Genomic DNA, 16860 nt, shown 5'->3' on the forward strand with positions numbered 1-16860 from the left:
TTTGTCCCTTGCCAGTGTTTTCTTCTTTCTGCTAAGGTAAGTTGTCCATATATCCATACCATTTATATCTGTGTGTGTGTATATATATATATATATATCAGTTTAACAAAGCGTCCCGCAATTTGATCATCAAATGGCTTTATCGTTTTCCTAATTCGGAATCATGATGGGGCAGGGTTGTCCAAAATCAAATCACGTGGTATAGCAGGCCCCCCTCTCTCTCTCTCGTAATGACAACTCGGAGTTGGGAGGGGATCGATTGATGACAGATATATACATAAATATATATATAACTATGGAAGAATGTCTCTTGCGGGTTCTAATTAAACTCTCCATGAGCCAATCATTCCCTAGATTCCAAAAGAATCAACGGCGTATTTATGGGACTAGTAGAGTAAAAAGGATAGCAATAAAGAGAGGTGGTCTCTAATCAATAGCCCACCCTAGCTGGTTTTGAAATGTTGAATGGAACCTCTCAGTGGCTCTCTTTCATTTTAGGGATTTTTACTTGTATAATCCATGATTTACGCGTTTTATCAAATTTATTCTATACTTTTTTTATCAGATATATCACACGATTTACATTTTACTCAAAATCTATCCCGCCGTTATATCTTTGTCAACGTTTAACAGTTTTGTCACTGCGACCCCTTTTATCCGGGATAAATTTGAAAAAAAATTAAAATCATGAGATAATTTTAAGGAAATAATTAAAACCATATGATAGATTTAGAAAAAAAAATTTAGATCATGGAATTGATTTGGAGACTGCTAACGTTTCATTGACAGATAAGATAATATCGGGATAGATTTCGAGCAAAATGTAAATCACGAAATATATTTGACAGAAAAAAACATATGATAAATTCATAAATAATTGGTTATATGGCGTAAAAACTGCTTCATTTTAATTCTCTTCCAAACCGAAAGTCAACTTTTGAAATTAGTGATTATATATTTCACCAGCCGAACATCCAAGGACCGATACGGGGTGTGTTTCATATGCGGTCCCGTTTTGAATATTGGATTGCGAATCCAATAGGGAGCAATCACATGGTGCCACTGCAGATGATTATTTTCCGCTCACAATTTAGTGGGAGTGCAAAAGCACTAGCACAAGCAAAGATCAATCCTAGTACACATATCATCCACCAGAAAATAGAAAGAAAACAATAATCACTATGTATGAGAACGGAATCTCTATGTGGTCAGATCTCACGGCTGATGACTGTTACCATTCAGAAAAGAAAAGCAAAAAAAAAAAAAAAAGCTGCCATTGAGGAATAAATGATTGTCCCGCAATTCCTACGGCTCAAAGTGTTCCATTGACAATATTCGATGAGTATATATTACTATGTCATTTGATTGTATAATATCTAATTAAAATATTTAAAATTAAAAAATTGACCTCGCGACGACCTCATAAATTTTAATTTGTAAATATTTTAATTAATTATTATTCATTCAAAGTGAATAAGTAAGGCTCGACATCTTTTCGTCATCTATTTGCTTTCTAATCAGTATGTGAACTCTCGGCCTGATGGAAGAACCGAACCTCTCTCTGACCAATCAACGGATGAGAAATCAAAAGAGAGTTTTGATCCCAAATTAGGGATAAGGCTCCAGTCGACACGACCACCCATTATCATTGATGGTACTTCAATTTTGATTTGACCTTTGGTTTTGTCTTCTCGTAGAGACCATGAAAGTTATGCTCTAGGTAGAGATCATTGGAATCGTGATCCCTGTCATATGACCGTGACTCGTAAAGTGTCAGGTTGAGACCAGGATCTATCAATCGTATATGGAAGGCTTTTTATGTTCAACGCAAGTTTGTATAATCACTTCAGGCCGGTGCTTCTTGATGTGTGACACAACCATTTTCTTTACATGATAGATTGAATAAATATCTTTTTTTTTTCTAGCATAGATTGAATAATGTCAATGAACTGATTAGGGTGTTTTTAACTTTCCCATGCACCATGAATTGTGCATTCCAAGTGTGTCTTTGTTACTTCGGATGGACCTTACATAAGATCATTTCATGTTATCCATATATAATGATTAGTAGATGGAAAAAAGAAAAAAAAACGGAATAAGCAGATTTCATGATAAAATCCTCTTAATTTTTGAGGGAACCAAAAAAAGAAAAAGAAAAAGAAAGGTGATGGACTAAATCACCTCCAATTAATTAGAGGAATACATCATTCGTCTTCATGAGATCTGTTGTACTATATGATAACGCTGTCGAGGAGTAAAAATGTATTACACATCGGACAAATCAAGGGAAAGAATTGAATTTATATGAGATTTAGGTACACTATTTAATAGTTTCAAGCCCTAAGTTCCATGTTTAACAGAAATTCAATATGATATTAGAGTAGGTAGCACTTTCGCTTGCTCACGTGCGCTCACACTATGCCAGACCCATTATTGAGAGCAGTTCTTCACGTTACACGTGATGACAAATGTTGAGAAGTAAAAATATATCCCATACCGGAAAGAATTTTTACTCGACCTATTAATGATGCTATTAGATAAAGATATTCGATCCTCTTATAAACTCACTGTTTCTTCTTTTTTGATATTATATTTTTTTTTATATGTAGGATCCGTAGAATCCTTAACAAGAATAATGTTCAACAGATGTATTAATGCGAAGATAATGATGAATTACTAAGCGTTATTTCTCTGATTAATTATACGCGAGACACGGAAACCAAAGCATAGAATACTTGCTCGCTCTGCTCGAACACGAAACTGAGAAGCACTTCATCAGATTAAAATCTCTTTGGTGAAATATATCAGTCGAGATACACATGAACGGATGCCGACATTGTCCGGTAGAAAAATGTATGAAGCATCGCATCAATCCCAATCACATTCGATGGGGACGCCCTCCACTGCCCGACATTTGAAAAATTAGCAAAAGGGAAAGAACAAAAGAACAAATCTAATGGTCTTGAACGGCCACACTCCCCAAATCGAACTGCATTTCCACTTTTTACTTTTCAAATATGCGCGAGGCAATTTCGAAACCGATTAGTCCAACAATAAGTTGGGCAGTCCATAAATATCTACACCAGTTGGCACGGAAAAAAGTGAGGAGAACATGTCAAGGCATGATAAATTTTTAAACCGATTCCGAAATATAATGAGACGTATGGTCTTTACATTTAACTTTATTCGCGCTTCAATGTTGTAGTGTATAATTTAAGAAGAGGTAAATATTGTCGACCACCAGACCGGATTTGAATAGCCCCTGATATCTCTGCAGTTGCAGCCAGATGCACAGATTAATTCCAGCAGTCCAGTTTTCTTCATCATCGACAGCACGAGCGGCTTTAGAATGAGTCTTATTCCGATTGGAGTGCCTGAAGGAGAACCAAACTGCCGAATATAAAAGCGTGGCCCGCATAATGTAGGATTGATAGGGCACGTAAGGCTAAACAACAATGAACTGATAGATTTTTTGGATACTGTATGTTTTAACCATCGGGAATTCTTCGAGGAAACACCCGACGCGATATAAATACGAACCACAGCAATCCTCACAAACTGTGTCTTCCCACATCTGAGAGTTCCCTCTCTTTTTCCCGTTTTCTTTTCGGGGCTTATAATCTCGAGCATGGAAGAACCGAAGGAAAAGAGAGAGATTGTCCGAGAAGAATCACTGCCCGAGGAGGACCTGGTCGGACCAGTGAGAATGCAACCTTGGACAAAGCAGCTCACGCTCCGAGGAGTTGTAGTGAGCATCCTGATCGGGACTATTTACAGCATAATCGCGATGAAGCTCAACCTCACAACAGGGCTCGTCCCAAACCTCAACGTCTCGGCAGCTCTTCTGGCATTTATATTCATTAGGACGTGGACAAAGATGCTCCAGAAGAGTGGTTTTGTAACAAAACCGTTCACCCGACAGGAGAATACGATGATTCAGACGTGCGCCGTGGCATGTTACAGCATAGCCGTTGGAGGTAATGTTTATTAGAAAGATGCCCCGTTTTCTTGGTACTAAGCTACTTCTTTCCTTTATAAGTCCAATTTAATGGCTCTTATCTTAAATTTGGAAAAAAAAGTGTTCTGTTTAATTACTAAAACCGACTCCGGTATTCTATCTTTTTTCTTCAAGAAAACAGAGAGTTCGGTAAAACGACGAGTTTGGTTGCACCGTTGATAGCTCTAAGATTCTGCAATAAGCTGGAGGTTGAGGGTCATAGGATGGAAGAACTTAGTATGATATTGCAGAAGCTTTGTAAAATAACTTTATAGGAACTAATGGATGTAACATAAAACCGATTCCATCCGTAAAAACATCAATCTATGGAAGCTCTACGTGACATGTATGCCAGATGCATCTTCTTCTGGCGGAGTTGCCAGGATTGGAAGTCTCGTTTTTTACGTGAGAAATTGTACTTTTCTTCCGAGCAGGTGGGTTTGCATCGTACCTATTGGGATTGAACAGGTACACGTACGAGCTATCCGGAGTTGGCACAGAAGGCAACTCGCCTGAGGCAATTAAGGAACCAGGATTTGGTTGGATGACTGGCTTCCTCTTTGTTGTCTGCTTTGTGGGTCTCTTCGTATTAATTCCCCTCAGAAAGGTGAAGTAATTATAAATAGATTCATACATTAGATTTCAACATTTTTATGATTGCATTATTTGAAAATTCACCATGAAATTGCCGTTTTGATTCTCGCAGATAATGATAGTCGACCTCAAGCTGACTTACCCAAGCGGACTGGCCACTGCAGTGCTCATCAATGGCTTCCATTCGCAGGGAGACAAGATGGCACGGTACTATACATCATTCATAATCACAAGAAACTCGATTCACACATTTCCCGGCCTACAATTAACGGGACATGCTGGTGTTTCCTCAGAAAGCAGGTCCGAGGATTCATGAAGCTCTTTTCGTTCAGCTTCTTGTGGGGATTCTTCCAGTGGTTCTATACCGGGAAAGGAGACCACTGCGGGTTCGCCCAGTTCCCTACTTTCGGGTTGCAAGCTTGGAAGCAAACGTACGATCTCCCACCTTTCCATTTCTGATTCTGCATTAGAAGTTCATGTTCTGCCTCCTCAGACCATTCGCATATCCGACCGAATCAATTATTTTCTCTTCTTATCGCATAAAAAAACGAAAACAACGCGTCTCTCGGCAGTTTTTATCACATACTATGGCATTTATAAGGCGGGTCCACCTGTTGCACCATGGATAGCCATTATTAGGTGCTCCAAAGCCCTACTATCATGGCTCTCGCCCAATGCCAAGGCGGTTATAGATTAATGCAGAACTAAGTATCGGTTATGTCGAACATCGTCCCCTAAACCTGTTCTTGATAATTTTTGTGACTAAATTCGCAGATTCTACTTCGACTTCAGCATGACATATGTGGGAGCCGGAATGATCTGTTCCCACCTGGTGAACTTATCACTGCTCCTCGGTTCTGTGGTCTCCTATGGAATAATGTGGCCCCTTATCAACCGCCTGAGGGGAGATTGGTTCCCTGACAGCTTGGAAGAAAGTAACATGAGGAGCTTGTATGGCTACAAGGTCATACCAATAGACACGAATAGATATACTAATTACCGTCCGTGTTGTTGTCGAGAAACCCGTAGTCCAAGCCCTAATTTCCAATCATGGTGTTCATTGCAGGCATTCATATCGGTGGCTCTCATCCTTGGGGATGGGCTCTACAATTTCACGAAGATACTAATAGTCACTCTGATGAACGTCCACAGCAGAGTCAAGAACCGGAACCTCGGCAAGACAGGCGAGGAAGATGGGAGCAAGCATGTCAATGATCAGAGACAGAATGACGTGTTCTTGAGAGAGAACATCCCGATATGGATAGGGATCCTCGGGTACATCATATGCTCCGTGATCTCCATCATCGTGATCCCGACCATGTTCCCCCAGCTCAAATGGTACTTTGTTCTTGTTGCCTACGTCCTTGCTCCATCGCTTGCCTTCTGTAATGCCTACGGAGCTGGCCTCACCGACATGAACATGGCCTACAATTATGGGAAGGTCGCCCTGTTCATCCTGGCAGCCCTATCCGGGAAGCAGAACGGGCTCGTGGCAGGACTGGCAGGCTGTGGGCTCATAAAGTCGGTGGTCTCCGTGGCCTGCATCCTTATGCAGGACTTCAAGACGGCCCACTGCACACTCACATCCCCGCGAGCCATGTTCCTCAGCCAGGTCATTGGGACCGCCATTGGGTGCCTCACAGCGCCCCTCAGCTTCTTCCTCTTCTACAAGGCATTCGATGTGGGAAATCCCAACGGGGAGTTCAAGGCACCCTATGCTCTGATCTACCGAAACATGGCCATTCTAGGAGTCGAGGGCTTCTCTGCCCTGCCAAACCACTGCCTCCAGCTTTGCTACGGGTTCTTCGGGTTTGCAGTTCTGGTGAACCTCATCAGGGATCTCTCACCCGAAAAGATCGGCAAGTGGATGCCCCTTCCCATGGCCATGGCCCCACCTTTCCTTGTGGGGGCTTACTTCACCGTTGACATGTGCTTGGGGAGCTTGATTGTCTTCGTCTGGAACAAGATTAACCCTAAAAAGGCTGAGCTGATGGTCCCTGCGGTTGCGTCCGGGTTGATCTGCGGAGAGGGTCTGTGGATCCTCCCTGCTTCTGTTCTTGCTTTGGCCAAAATTCGGCCTCCGATTTGTATGAAATTTTTACGTTCCTAGTTCTTCATACGCTTCCATTAGAAAGGAAAAGAGAACAAATACTATACTCGATCTGTAAGAAAAACAAGCATCGATGAAACAGTAGAATCTGCAGTTATCAAAGAGCAAGCTGTGTTGTGAGATCAAAATTCGAATTGACTGAAGGTAACATTATGGCATTAAACAAGCTTTTGATATACCAGTCTTAGTGCAAACACCAAAATGCCTATAAAACTGTCCGTCCCCTCAAAACAGACATCAACCGTGATACACCGGCCAACAGAATAGCCGGGAACAAACGGAAAAAGAAAAAACAAAACCCGTTATGATGCCTGCCAGTACGCCGCTCTTCCCTCGTGCGTAGACCGTATAAACCAAACGAATCGCATCAAGCCACCCGTCTAACGACTCCCAGGAGTCAGCAATCTGGAATTTTAATATGTACATGAAAACATGCTTACTGAGAGCATCAGACTTTTGGAACCTAAGCTCCTACAAATGAATAGGGTTTCACAATAGACCGACTTGAATGTGGAAGTTTAGTACACTACAGTACAGACTAGAAAAAAAAGAATGTGATCCAAAACTGTTCTCTGCAAAAAGCTGAAAAAAAGCCAGGCAGTAGTTACCAAGAACACTGGCCTGTGAATTGTGACGATGCAGAGAGCAGGCCCTGGCGGTGAAGTCAGATCAGCGCTTATTGATACTGACAGGATATCGGGAATGTTGACTTTAACAACTCTAGGTCCAATTAACCTAACTTCGAGCAACGTCCATAAATCTCGATCATGCATTTTCTACCGTCATAAAACTCAAATTTACCTCGTATAAGAATAAAAAATATTGACTCACCAAAAATCAGTACGGATCGATAAAAACTAATGTAAGTGGTCTCTTTTAATTTATAGCATTAGAAATGTCCTTATTTTTAGAGTGAAACGCAAAATTAAACTAACATATTGAATATGATTAATTTTTATTGGAGTATCGAGATATTTGTTTTAAAAATATTGAAAAATAAAAAAAATTTAAAAAAACTTTTTTAAAGAAAGTTAAAAAAGAAAATAATGACTGTGGTCCAGTAAATCTACAAATCTATGTATATCTTTAAATATATCTCGCTCTTGGTGCGCTTCAATCTCTACATCGACACCCTTGCAAGCCGAAGCCCAGGCGGTACTACTTGTGGTCTCATTAGCCGTGAACGAAGGTTGGGCGAAGATTTGGATTGAAAGCGATGATCTTCTCGTAGTTTCTGCTTTAGCTAATCCCGGGAATGCCCCGCTGGAAATTAAGACAATAATCTCAGACATCTTGCTTTGCCTTTCGTTTCAATGGGATTGACGTTGTACTTGGATTCCACGTTCTTCTAATCCTCATGTTCTGTCTTTAGTCTTCAAGAAAGTAGAAAGGATGGCAAGACGACGAGTTCGGTTGCATAATTCGGCTTTTGAAATGGTACAAGGTTTCAGGTCATTAGATGGAAGAACTTAAACGTGGAGATACAGCAAAGCTTAGCAAAACGAACATTACAGGAAACTAATAATGAATGCAACATAAAATCGGCCGGTTCCATCCATGAAAAGACAAGACTAGGCAAGCTCTCCCAACGGACTCGCCAGATATATCTTCTTCTGGCTGAGTTGCTGGGCTCGACAGTCTCACTCTTAAGCAGGTGAGTTCGCATCGTATCTACTGGGATTGAACCACGAAAGACGTACGAGCTAGCAGGAGTGGGCACAGAAGGGAACTAACCTGAGGCGATTAATAAGGAGCCAGGATTTGGTTGGATGACTGGTTTCCTCTATATTGTCTGCTTTGTCGGTCTCTACGTATTAATTCCTCTCAAAACGGTAAACTAATTAGAAATAGATCGATGGATTCAACTTCTTTCGATGCTTGGCATTTATTGAAAGTTCACTGATGGAATTGGCTTTTTTGGGTGCTTGCAGATAATGATAGTCGACCTCAAACTGACTTACCCGAGCGGCTTGGCCTCTGCAGTGCTCATCAATGGTTTCCACTCGCAGGTAGACAAGATGGGACGGTACTAAACATCATCATTCACAATCGCAACGAACTCGATTAGCCACACTTTCCTGGCGGGTACTTAACGGTACACTCCAGTGTTTCCTCAGGAAGCAGGTCCGAGAATTCATGAAGCTATTCTCGTTCAGTTCCCTGTAGGGATTCTTCCAGTGGTTCTATACCGGAAATGAAGGTTCCGGGTTCGCCCACTTCCTTACTTTCGGTTTGCAAGCTTGGAAGCAAACGTACCTTCTCCCATCTTTCCTTTTCTGATTCTGCATTAGAAGTTCATGTTCTGCCCCCTCGGACTGTAGTATCCACATCGGTATCATCAGCATATCCGACTGATCTATTATTTTCTATTCGGGTCGAATGGAAAACAAAAACAATACATGTCTCTGCAGTTTTTATCGCATACTATGGTAGTTATTGTGTGAGTCCACCGGTTGCACCCATGGATTTAGCCAATATTAGGTGCAATGAAACCCTTATGTCTCTAGCGTGATGCCATCGATTGGTTATCGACTAATGCAGAACAACGTATCAATTATGACGAACATTGCGCCCTTCAACCTGTTCTTGACAATTTTTGCGACTAGAAATTCGCAGATTCTACTTTGACTTCAGCAAGACATTTGTGGGAGTATGCAGTAATGATCTGTTCCCACCTGGTGAACTTATCACTGCTCCTCGGTTCTGTGCTCCCCTATGGACTAATGTGGCCCCTCGATCATCAACCGTTTGGATGAAGGGAGACTAGTTCCTTGACGACTTGGAAGAAAGCAGCATGAGGAGCCTGTATGGCTACAAGGTCTTATTGACCGATCCGAATCATCAAATAAGTATACTAATTACCGTCCGTGATGTCGTCGGCAAAACCCACAGTTGAAGCCCTAATTTCCATTCTTGGTGTTCATTGCAGGCATTTATATTGGTGGCTCTCATCTTTGGGGATGGGCTCTACAATTTCGAGAAGATATTATCGGTCACTGCGATGAACATTCCCAGGACCACAGCAGAGTCAAAAACCGGAATTTCGGCACAGCAAGCAAGCATGTCGATGATAAGAGACAGAATGAGATGTTCTCGAGATTAACCCTAGAAGGCAAGAGCTGATGGCCCCTGCGGTTGCATCTGGGTTGATCTACAGAGAGGGGCTGTGGATCCTCCCTGCTTCAGTCTCCAATTTGTATGAAATTTTTGCCTTCCTAGGTCTGCATACGTTTCCATTAGAAAGGAAAAGGAACAACACTATACTCGATAAAGAAAGAAAAAAATCATCGATAAAACAACAAACGCACTTATCGAATAGCAGGCTGTTGTGCGAGATCAAAATTTGAATTAACTCAAGATACCAAAATGCTTATAAAACTGTCCAACTCCTTAATACAGACATCAACTGTGATACACCGGCCAACAATAGCCGGGAACAAACAGAAAAAGAAAAAAGAACAAAAAAAAAGAAAAAAGAATCACCCTGTTATGATGCCTGCCAGTACGTCGCTCTTCCCTCGTGCGTAGATAGTATAAACCAGACGAATTGCATCCAGCCACCCGTCTAACGACTCCCAGGAGTCAGCAATCTGAAACATTAATAAGCTAGTTATGAAAACGTGCTCTTTAATAGCATCGGACTTTCAGAACCTAAGCTCCTAAAAGACAGATAGGGTTTCACAACAGACCGACATGAATGTCAAAGTTTAGTACACTACAGAAAAGGATATGATCCAAAATTGTTCAATGCAAAATAAACAAAAAGCTGAAAAAAAATCCAGAAATGCTTACCAAGAATACTGGCCCGTAAATTGTGTCAATGCAGAGGGCAGGGCCGGGTGGTAAAGTCAGATCAGCGCTTATTGATACTGACACAATATCAGGAATGTTGACTTTAACAATTCTTCCATCAGAGTTGACCATATCTCCTGATCTGCTAGAAAGGCTCAGCGGAATCTGCCTTTCGTCACCTGTGCTGAGCTGATGAGAAAGGCCAGCGAAACCACCAGTCAGAAATCAGTGGACCGATTTAGACAAATTGCAGCGGCATTGCACGCCAGACAGAATGTTGCCATTGATCAATGTAAAGGATTACTGCTAAACCTGGTTAAGTAAGAAGCTCACGTGATATATTTAACTAATGAGTTGCAACACCGTCCACATAGGCATGTGTATATATGGGATTCAGAAAGTGAGCTTACCTTGAGATCAATCCACTTGGTGAACAAAACATTTCCCCTTTTTCATTTGTGAGTGCAATATGTAGAGGTGCATGGTCACTCTTATTCTCAGAAAATCTTCCAATTATCAAGAAACTCTCAGTAGAATTTCCAGTTTTTCATTTGACTCATTTTGACATGCAAAGAAAGTATAGTGAAAGACAGGATTGGACTGCGGTGGATGTTTTGTAATCCAAATTTATTTTCTTTTGCCATCTGTTTTTAGTTTTTGCTAGAAGTTCATGGAAAAGTTGAAAGTTTCTGTCTCCCAGAAGCATTCAAAGCCATATTTCAGGCATTTACCCGTCAATTTTCAAAATCATCTGTCACCAGTAATGTGTGTGATGTGCACATGTATGTGCAACATACCTGCTGTAGACCTTCATGATTTAAGATGAACTGCGACCTTTTCCAATCATTATGCGGGGCAACTGGAGTTCCCACTGGAGGTGCAGTTAGATATCCAACCTTGAGATAGGGTAGTGGCAGCTGCAGCAATATTGCCACAAATGATCTTCCAAGCGGACAATGATAAGACCACATAGGCAAGTGTATATTAAGAAGATGGAGGCATTCTAAATCTAAGAATTCCAAAGATATAACTTACCATGGATCTTACGAGTCTCAGGGCACTGCTGTAAACCTGTGAACAGAAATATGACAGGGATTTACTGGCCAGCAGAAGCAGACATACGAACTAATAAAGCAAATGCATCGGTAAATAATAGGGAGGGCCAAAAAGTTCTTGAGAAGTGCTCTAGATTTTAGAAATAGAATTAAAAAGCTAGTCAAGCTTTTCAAGAACTAAGAAAGCACTGCTTTAAACCTGTGAACAGAAATATGACAGGTATTTACTGGGCAGCAGAAGCAGAATTAAGAACTAAGAAGCAAATGCATTGGTAAATATAGGGAGGGCCAAAAAATTCTCGAGAAGTGCTCTAGATTTTAGAAATAGAATTAAAAAGCTAGTCAAGCTTAAAATTATGATGCCAGCAGTTTTATGGCAAACAAAATGCATTTGCTAAGATAATATGTGAAAATAATCTTATATTATAGAAGCATGGGCACTAGAACTACTTCTAAGATGCAGATCATCAGCTCTATACCATAAATCCTATTAACCAATCTAGTCCAATAAATCAATTCAAGAAAATGACGCGTCAAGTAAAAGAGACATTTTTAAATAGAATTTCTCGTTTTAACAGTATCAAATAGAAGAACTTTCAGTAGAACATAAATGACTAAGTGCCAGCAAATGATGACTCTATAGCTTCGATCATACTAATATTTAATAATTCAAGCTTCTTCATAGACCTGTGGAGGGTTCTAAAACATCTCCGTGATTTTCCTTTCCCATTTGAAACAACAAAATCTTACTGAACTGATTAAGTTTAAGGATATCACATCACAAAGGGCTCTCATCTAAACTAAACCAGAATGAATAAATTGTTTAGGGATCTGATTACCGCACAAGATCCAACGAACAACTTATATGAGAGTAGCAAAATAACTGTATAGAAATAAAACTGGATACCGAGTAACTTGGCTTCAGAGCATGAGCAGCTGCAATGTAGATAGCAGATTGGCTGTACAGCTCATTCGGAGAGACCTCTTTTGCGCCAGTTGATCCCCCAGTTCTTAGCGTATCCTCTGCTAAGCCATACTGTGTGATGAAAGGAGTTAATAGATGGAAACAGAACATGTACAAATCAAGATATAACATGTCATCGTATGAAACTTATCATGTGTTCATGGTTTTTATAACCGCACAGGACCCGGATGGCTGAATTAAATCAACTAAGAACTGGACCTTTCCAGTCCTAGAAACAAGAAATGACCAATTGAATCAAACAGCTCGCGTTGATTCTAAAAAAATTCCTTGTGTATAATCAGCCCTTTTTCCTGTTGAACCTTAGTTGAACCAAACCATGAATCCATAGTATTTTGATGTCCCAGTCTAGTTCCGAAAACTATGAATATTTTAAAAATATATGTTGTAAATACTACTAGACCAAACTGAATTGAATTATAAATCAACTTACCAGGACAGTCCCAAGGTTGTAGATGGCCCTGTGGAAATCAAATTGCAACTGTATAGCTGCACGGAACTGCATTGGACAGATTAAGGTATAATAACAATAGATATGATAGGGAGTATGTGGAGGAAAGATATACCGACTTATACAAAGTTGTGACAGAACATTGGCTCAGCATGTTTTCATGAAAAACTGTGGTACCTTACTAATTGCAGTTTTTACAATTGTTTGTTTCTCTCGTGCCGGAACAATAGCACTAAGTTCCTACAGAACATATAAAACAACTAAGTAAGAAAATGGAACTGTCATACTTCCAAATCAAATAATGAATTATATTAGCAAAAAAGTTTCCACGGATAAACATCATTACATTCACTACACTAAACCCATGTTACCTGTAGCGCAAGTCCCCAGTTGTTCAGTGCCTGCAAACATTTTGCACTAAGGGCTTATCAGACTGTTACAGACTTGCTTCTTAGAAGGGTATAAAATGAAAACAGAGGTATCGTCATAGTCAAAAGGCAATAAAACTGTGGGAGTGGAAACTCATAGATGAAGTACTGAGCTAGATTTCAAGCTATATGTTTGGTATGCAACCACTGAGGTCATACCTGAGGACTGTTCCAGTTAAGTCGCACAGCTTTTTCATAGTTCTTCGTTGCCTGTCAAACAAGATTAATAAATAAGAAAATATTCCATTCAAATTCAGGTTATATTCTAAAATGCATCCTTGTACAACGAAAAGAGCCAACCATTGTCAAGGCAAGGTTCATTTTTTAGGATCACAGGAGGCTTCTGAAGTATAAAAACAGAGAAAGCAACGTAAATCATATAAAGCAACAAGAAGTATGCAGTTGTTATGAAGACATTGCAGCAACTGCAGATATAGATGATAAATTTACAAACATAGTTGATTCTCCCAGCACATTTCAAGTCTAACCATTGTGCCAAAACTTATTGTGATGACATACTAACCTGTTTCCAGAACTCTTCAGCCTCCTTTGTTCGGCCACGCATTTTCGCCCTATCAGAAATAGCTATTGCCCAATTGTAGAAAGCCTGTTGGATTATATTATCATATTGTTATTATATGCAAGACATATTCATACAAAAACCAAGACATAGCAAGTATACAGGTCCATGCCTTAAGTACTGTTTTAGGGGCAATGCTAAATATATTATAATTTACTTCTTCCACTGGTCGACTAATACACAGATTATGCAGATTACGCTGGGAGGTTTTATCAAGGAATGTACAGAATCCCTATTTTAGTTTGATGGTTTTATCTAGCATGGATTTACCGCAAGCTTCCATATGCGAGCGCCCTATCTAGTTAACATATAACTGCACTCGCATCCCATGACAATCAACTCTTTATTTAGCAGATAAGCGAGTTTACGTACATCATGAAGCGTTGGGCAGAGATGAGTAGCCTCATCATATTTTTTACAGGCCTCCTCAAGCAAAGCATCTTTAGAAGGTGACGTAGAATCTGGATTAACATTATCTGCACTTTCCTGCATGCCAAAGTTTTGGACAAAGTATTATTAACGATGAAACTGACAAAGGAACAATTATAGTTGTGGGGTAAGCAGCAAATTATTTGCAACAGTACCATTTATTCAGTATCATTTGCTAAAAATTCTAGCAAGTCAGGATTTTCATGTGCCAAGCAGGAAAAGGTTTTCTAGCATTATGATAAATAAAAAGAAGGGCCTTGGTGAGAGAACACAGAAATAACAAAGTTCAATTGGCCAGGGATGTACTTTTAGTAGTGGGATTGAGTCAAACCTAAAACAAGGCAGAAATTCCTTTTATTCGTTCAATCGAAAGCTTCAAGATGACCAAAAGAAAAAACAAAAACATGAGTTTTATATTGTACTTGTACATAAACTAATAATTCACCAAATCATATCGTACTTAATAAATGCTGCCATAGAATCTAGAGATGCCTATGGATAACAAGTAACCAGTCCATACTTTAACTCTTTATTATGCAAACTAAGAAAAGTCGATCAGAAATCTCCGATAATGCTGAAACAAGCAACAGAATTCCAGACCTGAAGAACCAATGCCCAATTATATAGAGCATCATAATCCCCAGGATTTCTTGCAATCGCACTAGCATACCTACAAACACCATGAGGAATAGCTAGTTCATTAAATTCTGGGAAGAAAAATCTAAGCTTCGAATGGAACTCAGGGAACAAAGGAATAATATTATTAAGGAAAGTCTAAATTTTTATTATGTAGCAATGCTATAAACTTCAGTTTCCAGAAGAGAGAGAGAGAGAGAGAGAGAGAGAGAGAGAGAGAGAGAGAGAGAGAATTGACTTAAATCTGTACAGGAGGATGGGCAAAAATTCATGATCATGAAGCACTGTACAAATTACAGTAAATAAACTGCTACCCACAAATACAATTTTTTTTTCCTTTCTTTTTCTTTTTTGGATACCAATAAACACAAGTTTAAGCCAGTTCACCTACGATTCATCCGTGATGATGCATCTCTAATACAAGCAAAAGAAATGGATCTTTGATAAAGACAATGGTACCTCCTAGCAGCATACGTAAGAATTCGTTGCCGGGATCTACCCTCCTCATCAACACCAGTCACACTATCAATCAATTCCATAGCAGCAATGTCCTGCTCTGCTGTGTGCTGTGGTGTGCTCTCTTGACTGAAACAAGTTTTACATCAGTATAGTTTAATTTGTTACTGTAACTAGACAGAAGTATTGAATTAAATCATGCATTTCTAAGATATAACCAGCAGATAGTCATAAACTTCATAAATCCTCCACATCAATAGTTCGAGTTAATGAAAATTGATAAATCTACTCAACCATTACGTATGAGATGTAAGACAGAAAAGTTCTCAGCAGATAACCTGGGGCGAATGACTGCTTACATAGCATCTAATGAAGAACTGAGAGTGATGTATGCAGAATTGGAAATGATCAATGGAGAGTAAAAACAGCAGCATCCCGTAATGCATTTTTAATTCCATCGCTAAAAGATACATAATCAACAAATACCTTGGCTCTCGCTCAAATTTGCTTCATCGGGGTCTTATCTGAAAAGGTTTCTACATATAGAGGAAAAGTTGCCGAATTTTGATTGAGTCGAAATTCAGTAACCTCTCTTGGAAGAGAAACCGCATTGGAAGTTCCCATCCCAAAGATGATCAGACGACAGCATTAAATCAGCTCAATTTAACATCCAGAACCCTTTAAACCCCTAGCAATTAACATCTCCTTCAAAAAGGAATCAGATTTCAATGTGATTTGACTAAAATCTATCAGCATTCGATCAGCTTCAGCACGGCTCGATCAACTCTATTGGGAACTAATACCACCTCCACTAATCAGCTCAGCAGAAATTTCGAAACCAGAACTTCGATGCAGATGAAAGCACTAACCTGTAGGGAGAACTCGCTTCGTTCTCGTCAGTCTTCAACCCGTTCAGCAATTCTCTCATCGTGAACGTTCGGCTGCCCTCGTCCTTCTTAAGCTGAGGACGCGCAGGTTCTTCAGCCGGGGGAGGGTTCTCTGGTTCACCGGATTGGATCTCAGGTGGAAGATTCGATTCTACTTCTCCCGGCGCGGGATCTGCATCGGCCGTCGCGGCTGGTTCCTCCTCAGGCGCCGGCGTCGGTTCTGGTTGGCGTTCATGCTCAGGTACTGGCTCCGGTTTCGGTTCCGTCTCGGGTTCGTGCTCGACTCCGTTCTGCAATTCGGGTTCATCCGGTGGCGTCGACATTGCGGGCAAGCTCCGATCCACCGACGGGGGAGAGAGAGGGAGATAGAGATCTGTTAATGGAGAATGTTCAGAGTCAGAGACTGACCAAAGGGCCTGGACGGGTCCCGGAAGGAGAGAGTGAGTGGAGCCGGTTTTGCCGG

The 16860-nt window shown here is 40.4% G+C and overlaps 2 protein-coding genes and 2 long non-coding RNA genes across 5 annotated transcripts; 2 read left to right on the forward strand and 2 right to left on the reverse strand.

The window, feature by feature from the left end:
- Positions 1-2778: 2778 nt before the first annotated feature.
- LOC116215183 lies at positions 2779-3682 on the reverse strand. Its single transcript, XR_004158425.1, has 2 exons — positions 3541-3682; positions 2779-3374 (listed from the first exon to the last, which is right to left on the reverse strand). It is a non-coding gene; the product is annotated as an uncharacterized LOC116215183 (long non-coding RNA).
- LOC116215173 (metal-nicotianamine transporter YSL1-like) lies at positions 3368-6829 on the forward strand. Its single transcript, XM_031550785.1, has 6 exons — positions 3368-3977; positions 4432-4604; positions 4704-4798; positions 4885-5022; positions 5366-5555; positions 5658-6829. Exons 1-6 carry the CDS (start codon positions 3629-3631, stop codon positions 6699-6701), a joined length of 1989 nt encoding a protein of 662 aa, XP_031406645.1. The 5' UTR covers positions 3368-3628; the 3' UTR covers positions 6702-6829.
- Positions 6830-8000: 1171 nt separating this feature from the next.
- On the forward strand, positions 8001-10157 carry LOC116187533. Of its 2 annotated transcripts, XR_004152088.1 has the most exons (3): positions 8001-8533; positions 8633-9519; positions 9631-10157. It is a non-coding gene; the product is annotated as an uncharacterized LOC116187533 (long non-coding RNA). The 2 variants fall into 2 exon arrangements; XR_004152087.1 differs by having other exon boundaries at positions 8003-8533; positions 8633-10157.
- On the reverse strand, positions 10026-16860 carry LOC116187522 (protein HLB1). The gene is made up of 14 exons (XM_031516268.1): positions 16380-16860; positions 15514-15639; positions 15019-15088; positions 14362-14475; positions 13933-14016; positions 13569-13619; positions 13353-13382; positions 13159-13221; positions 12964-13029; positions 12456-12584; positions 11529-11564; positions 11291-11410; positions 10494-10682; positions 10026-10291 (listed from the first exon to the last, which is right to left on the reverse strand). The coding sequence occupies exons 1-14, from the start codon at positions 16718-16720 to the stop codon at positions 10181-10183; spliced, it is 1530 nt and encodes a 509-aa protein (XP_031372128.1). The 5' UTR covers positions 16721-16860; the 3' UTR covers positions 10026-10180.

This window comes from Punica granatum, chromosome 1, assembly GCF_007655135.1.
Source record: "Punica granatum isolate Tunisia-2019 chromosome 1, ASM765513v2, whole genome shotgun sequence".
In the NCBI taxonomy this organism is placed as follows: domain Eukaryota; kingdom Viridiplantae; phylum Streptophyta; class Magnoliopsida; order Myrtales; family Lythraceae; genus Punica; species Punica granatum.

What these genes read in the sequence shown, in the direction of transcription:
- LOC116215173 (XM_031550785.1), top strand. Translation starts at nt 3,629, where the DNA reads ATGGAAGAACCGAAGGAAAAGAGAGAGATTGTCCGAGAAGAATCACTG. An exon ending in TTACAGCATAGCCGTTGGAG is followed by an intron (nt 3,978 to 4,431) that starts GTAATGTTTATT and finishes TCTTCCGAGCAG; the next exon opens with GTGGGTTTGCATCGTACCTA. An exon ending in CAGGGAGACAAGATGGCACG is followed by an intron (nt 4,799 to 4,884) that starts GTACTATACATC and finishes GTGTTTCCTCAG; the next exon opens with AAAGCAGGTCCGAGGATTCA.
- LOC116187522 (XM_031516268.1), bottom strand. Translation starts at nt 16,720, where the DNA reads ATGTCGACGCCACCGGATGAACCCGAATTGCAGAACGGAGTCGAGCAC. An exon ending in ATTGGGCATTGGTTCTTCAG is followed by an intron (nt 14,476 to 15,018) that starts GTCTGGAATTCT and finishes TTTGGCATGCAG; the next exon opens with GAAAGTGCAGATAATGTTAA. An exon ending in TTTACGGGCCAGTATTCTTG is followed by an intron (nt 10,292 to 10,493) that starts GTAAGCATTTCT and finishes TTAATGTTTCAG; the next exon opens with ATTGCTGACTCCTGGGAGTC.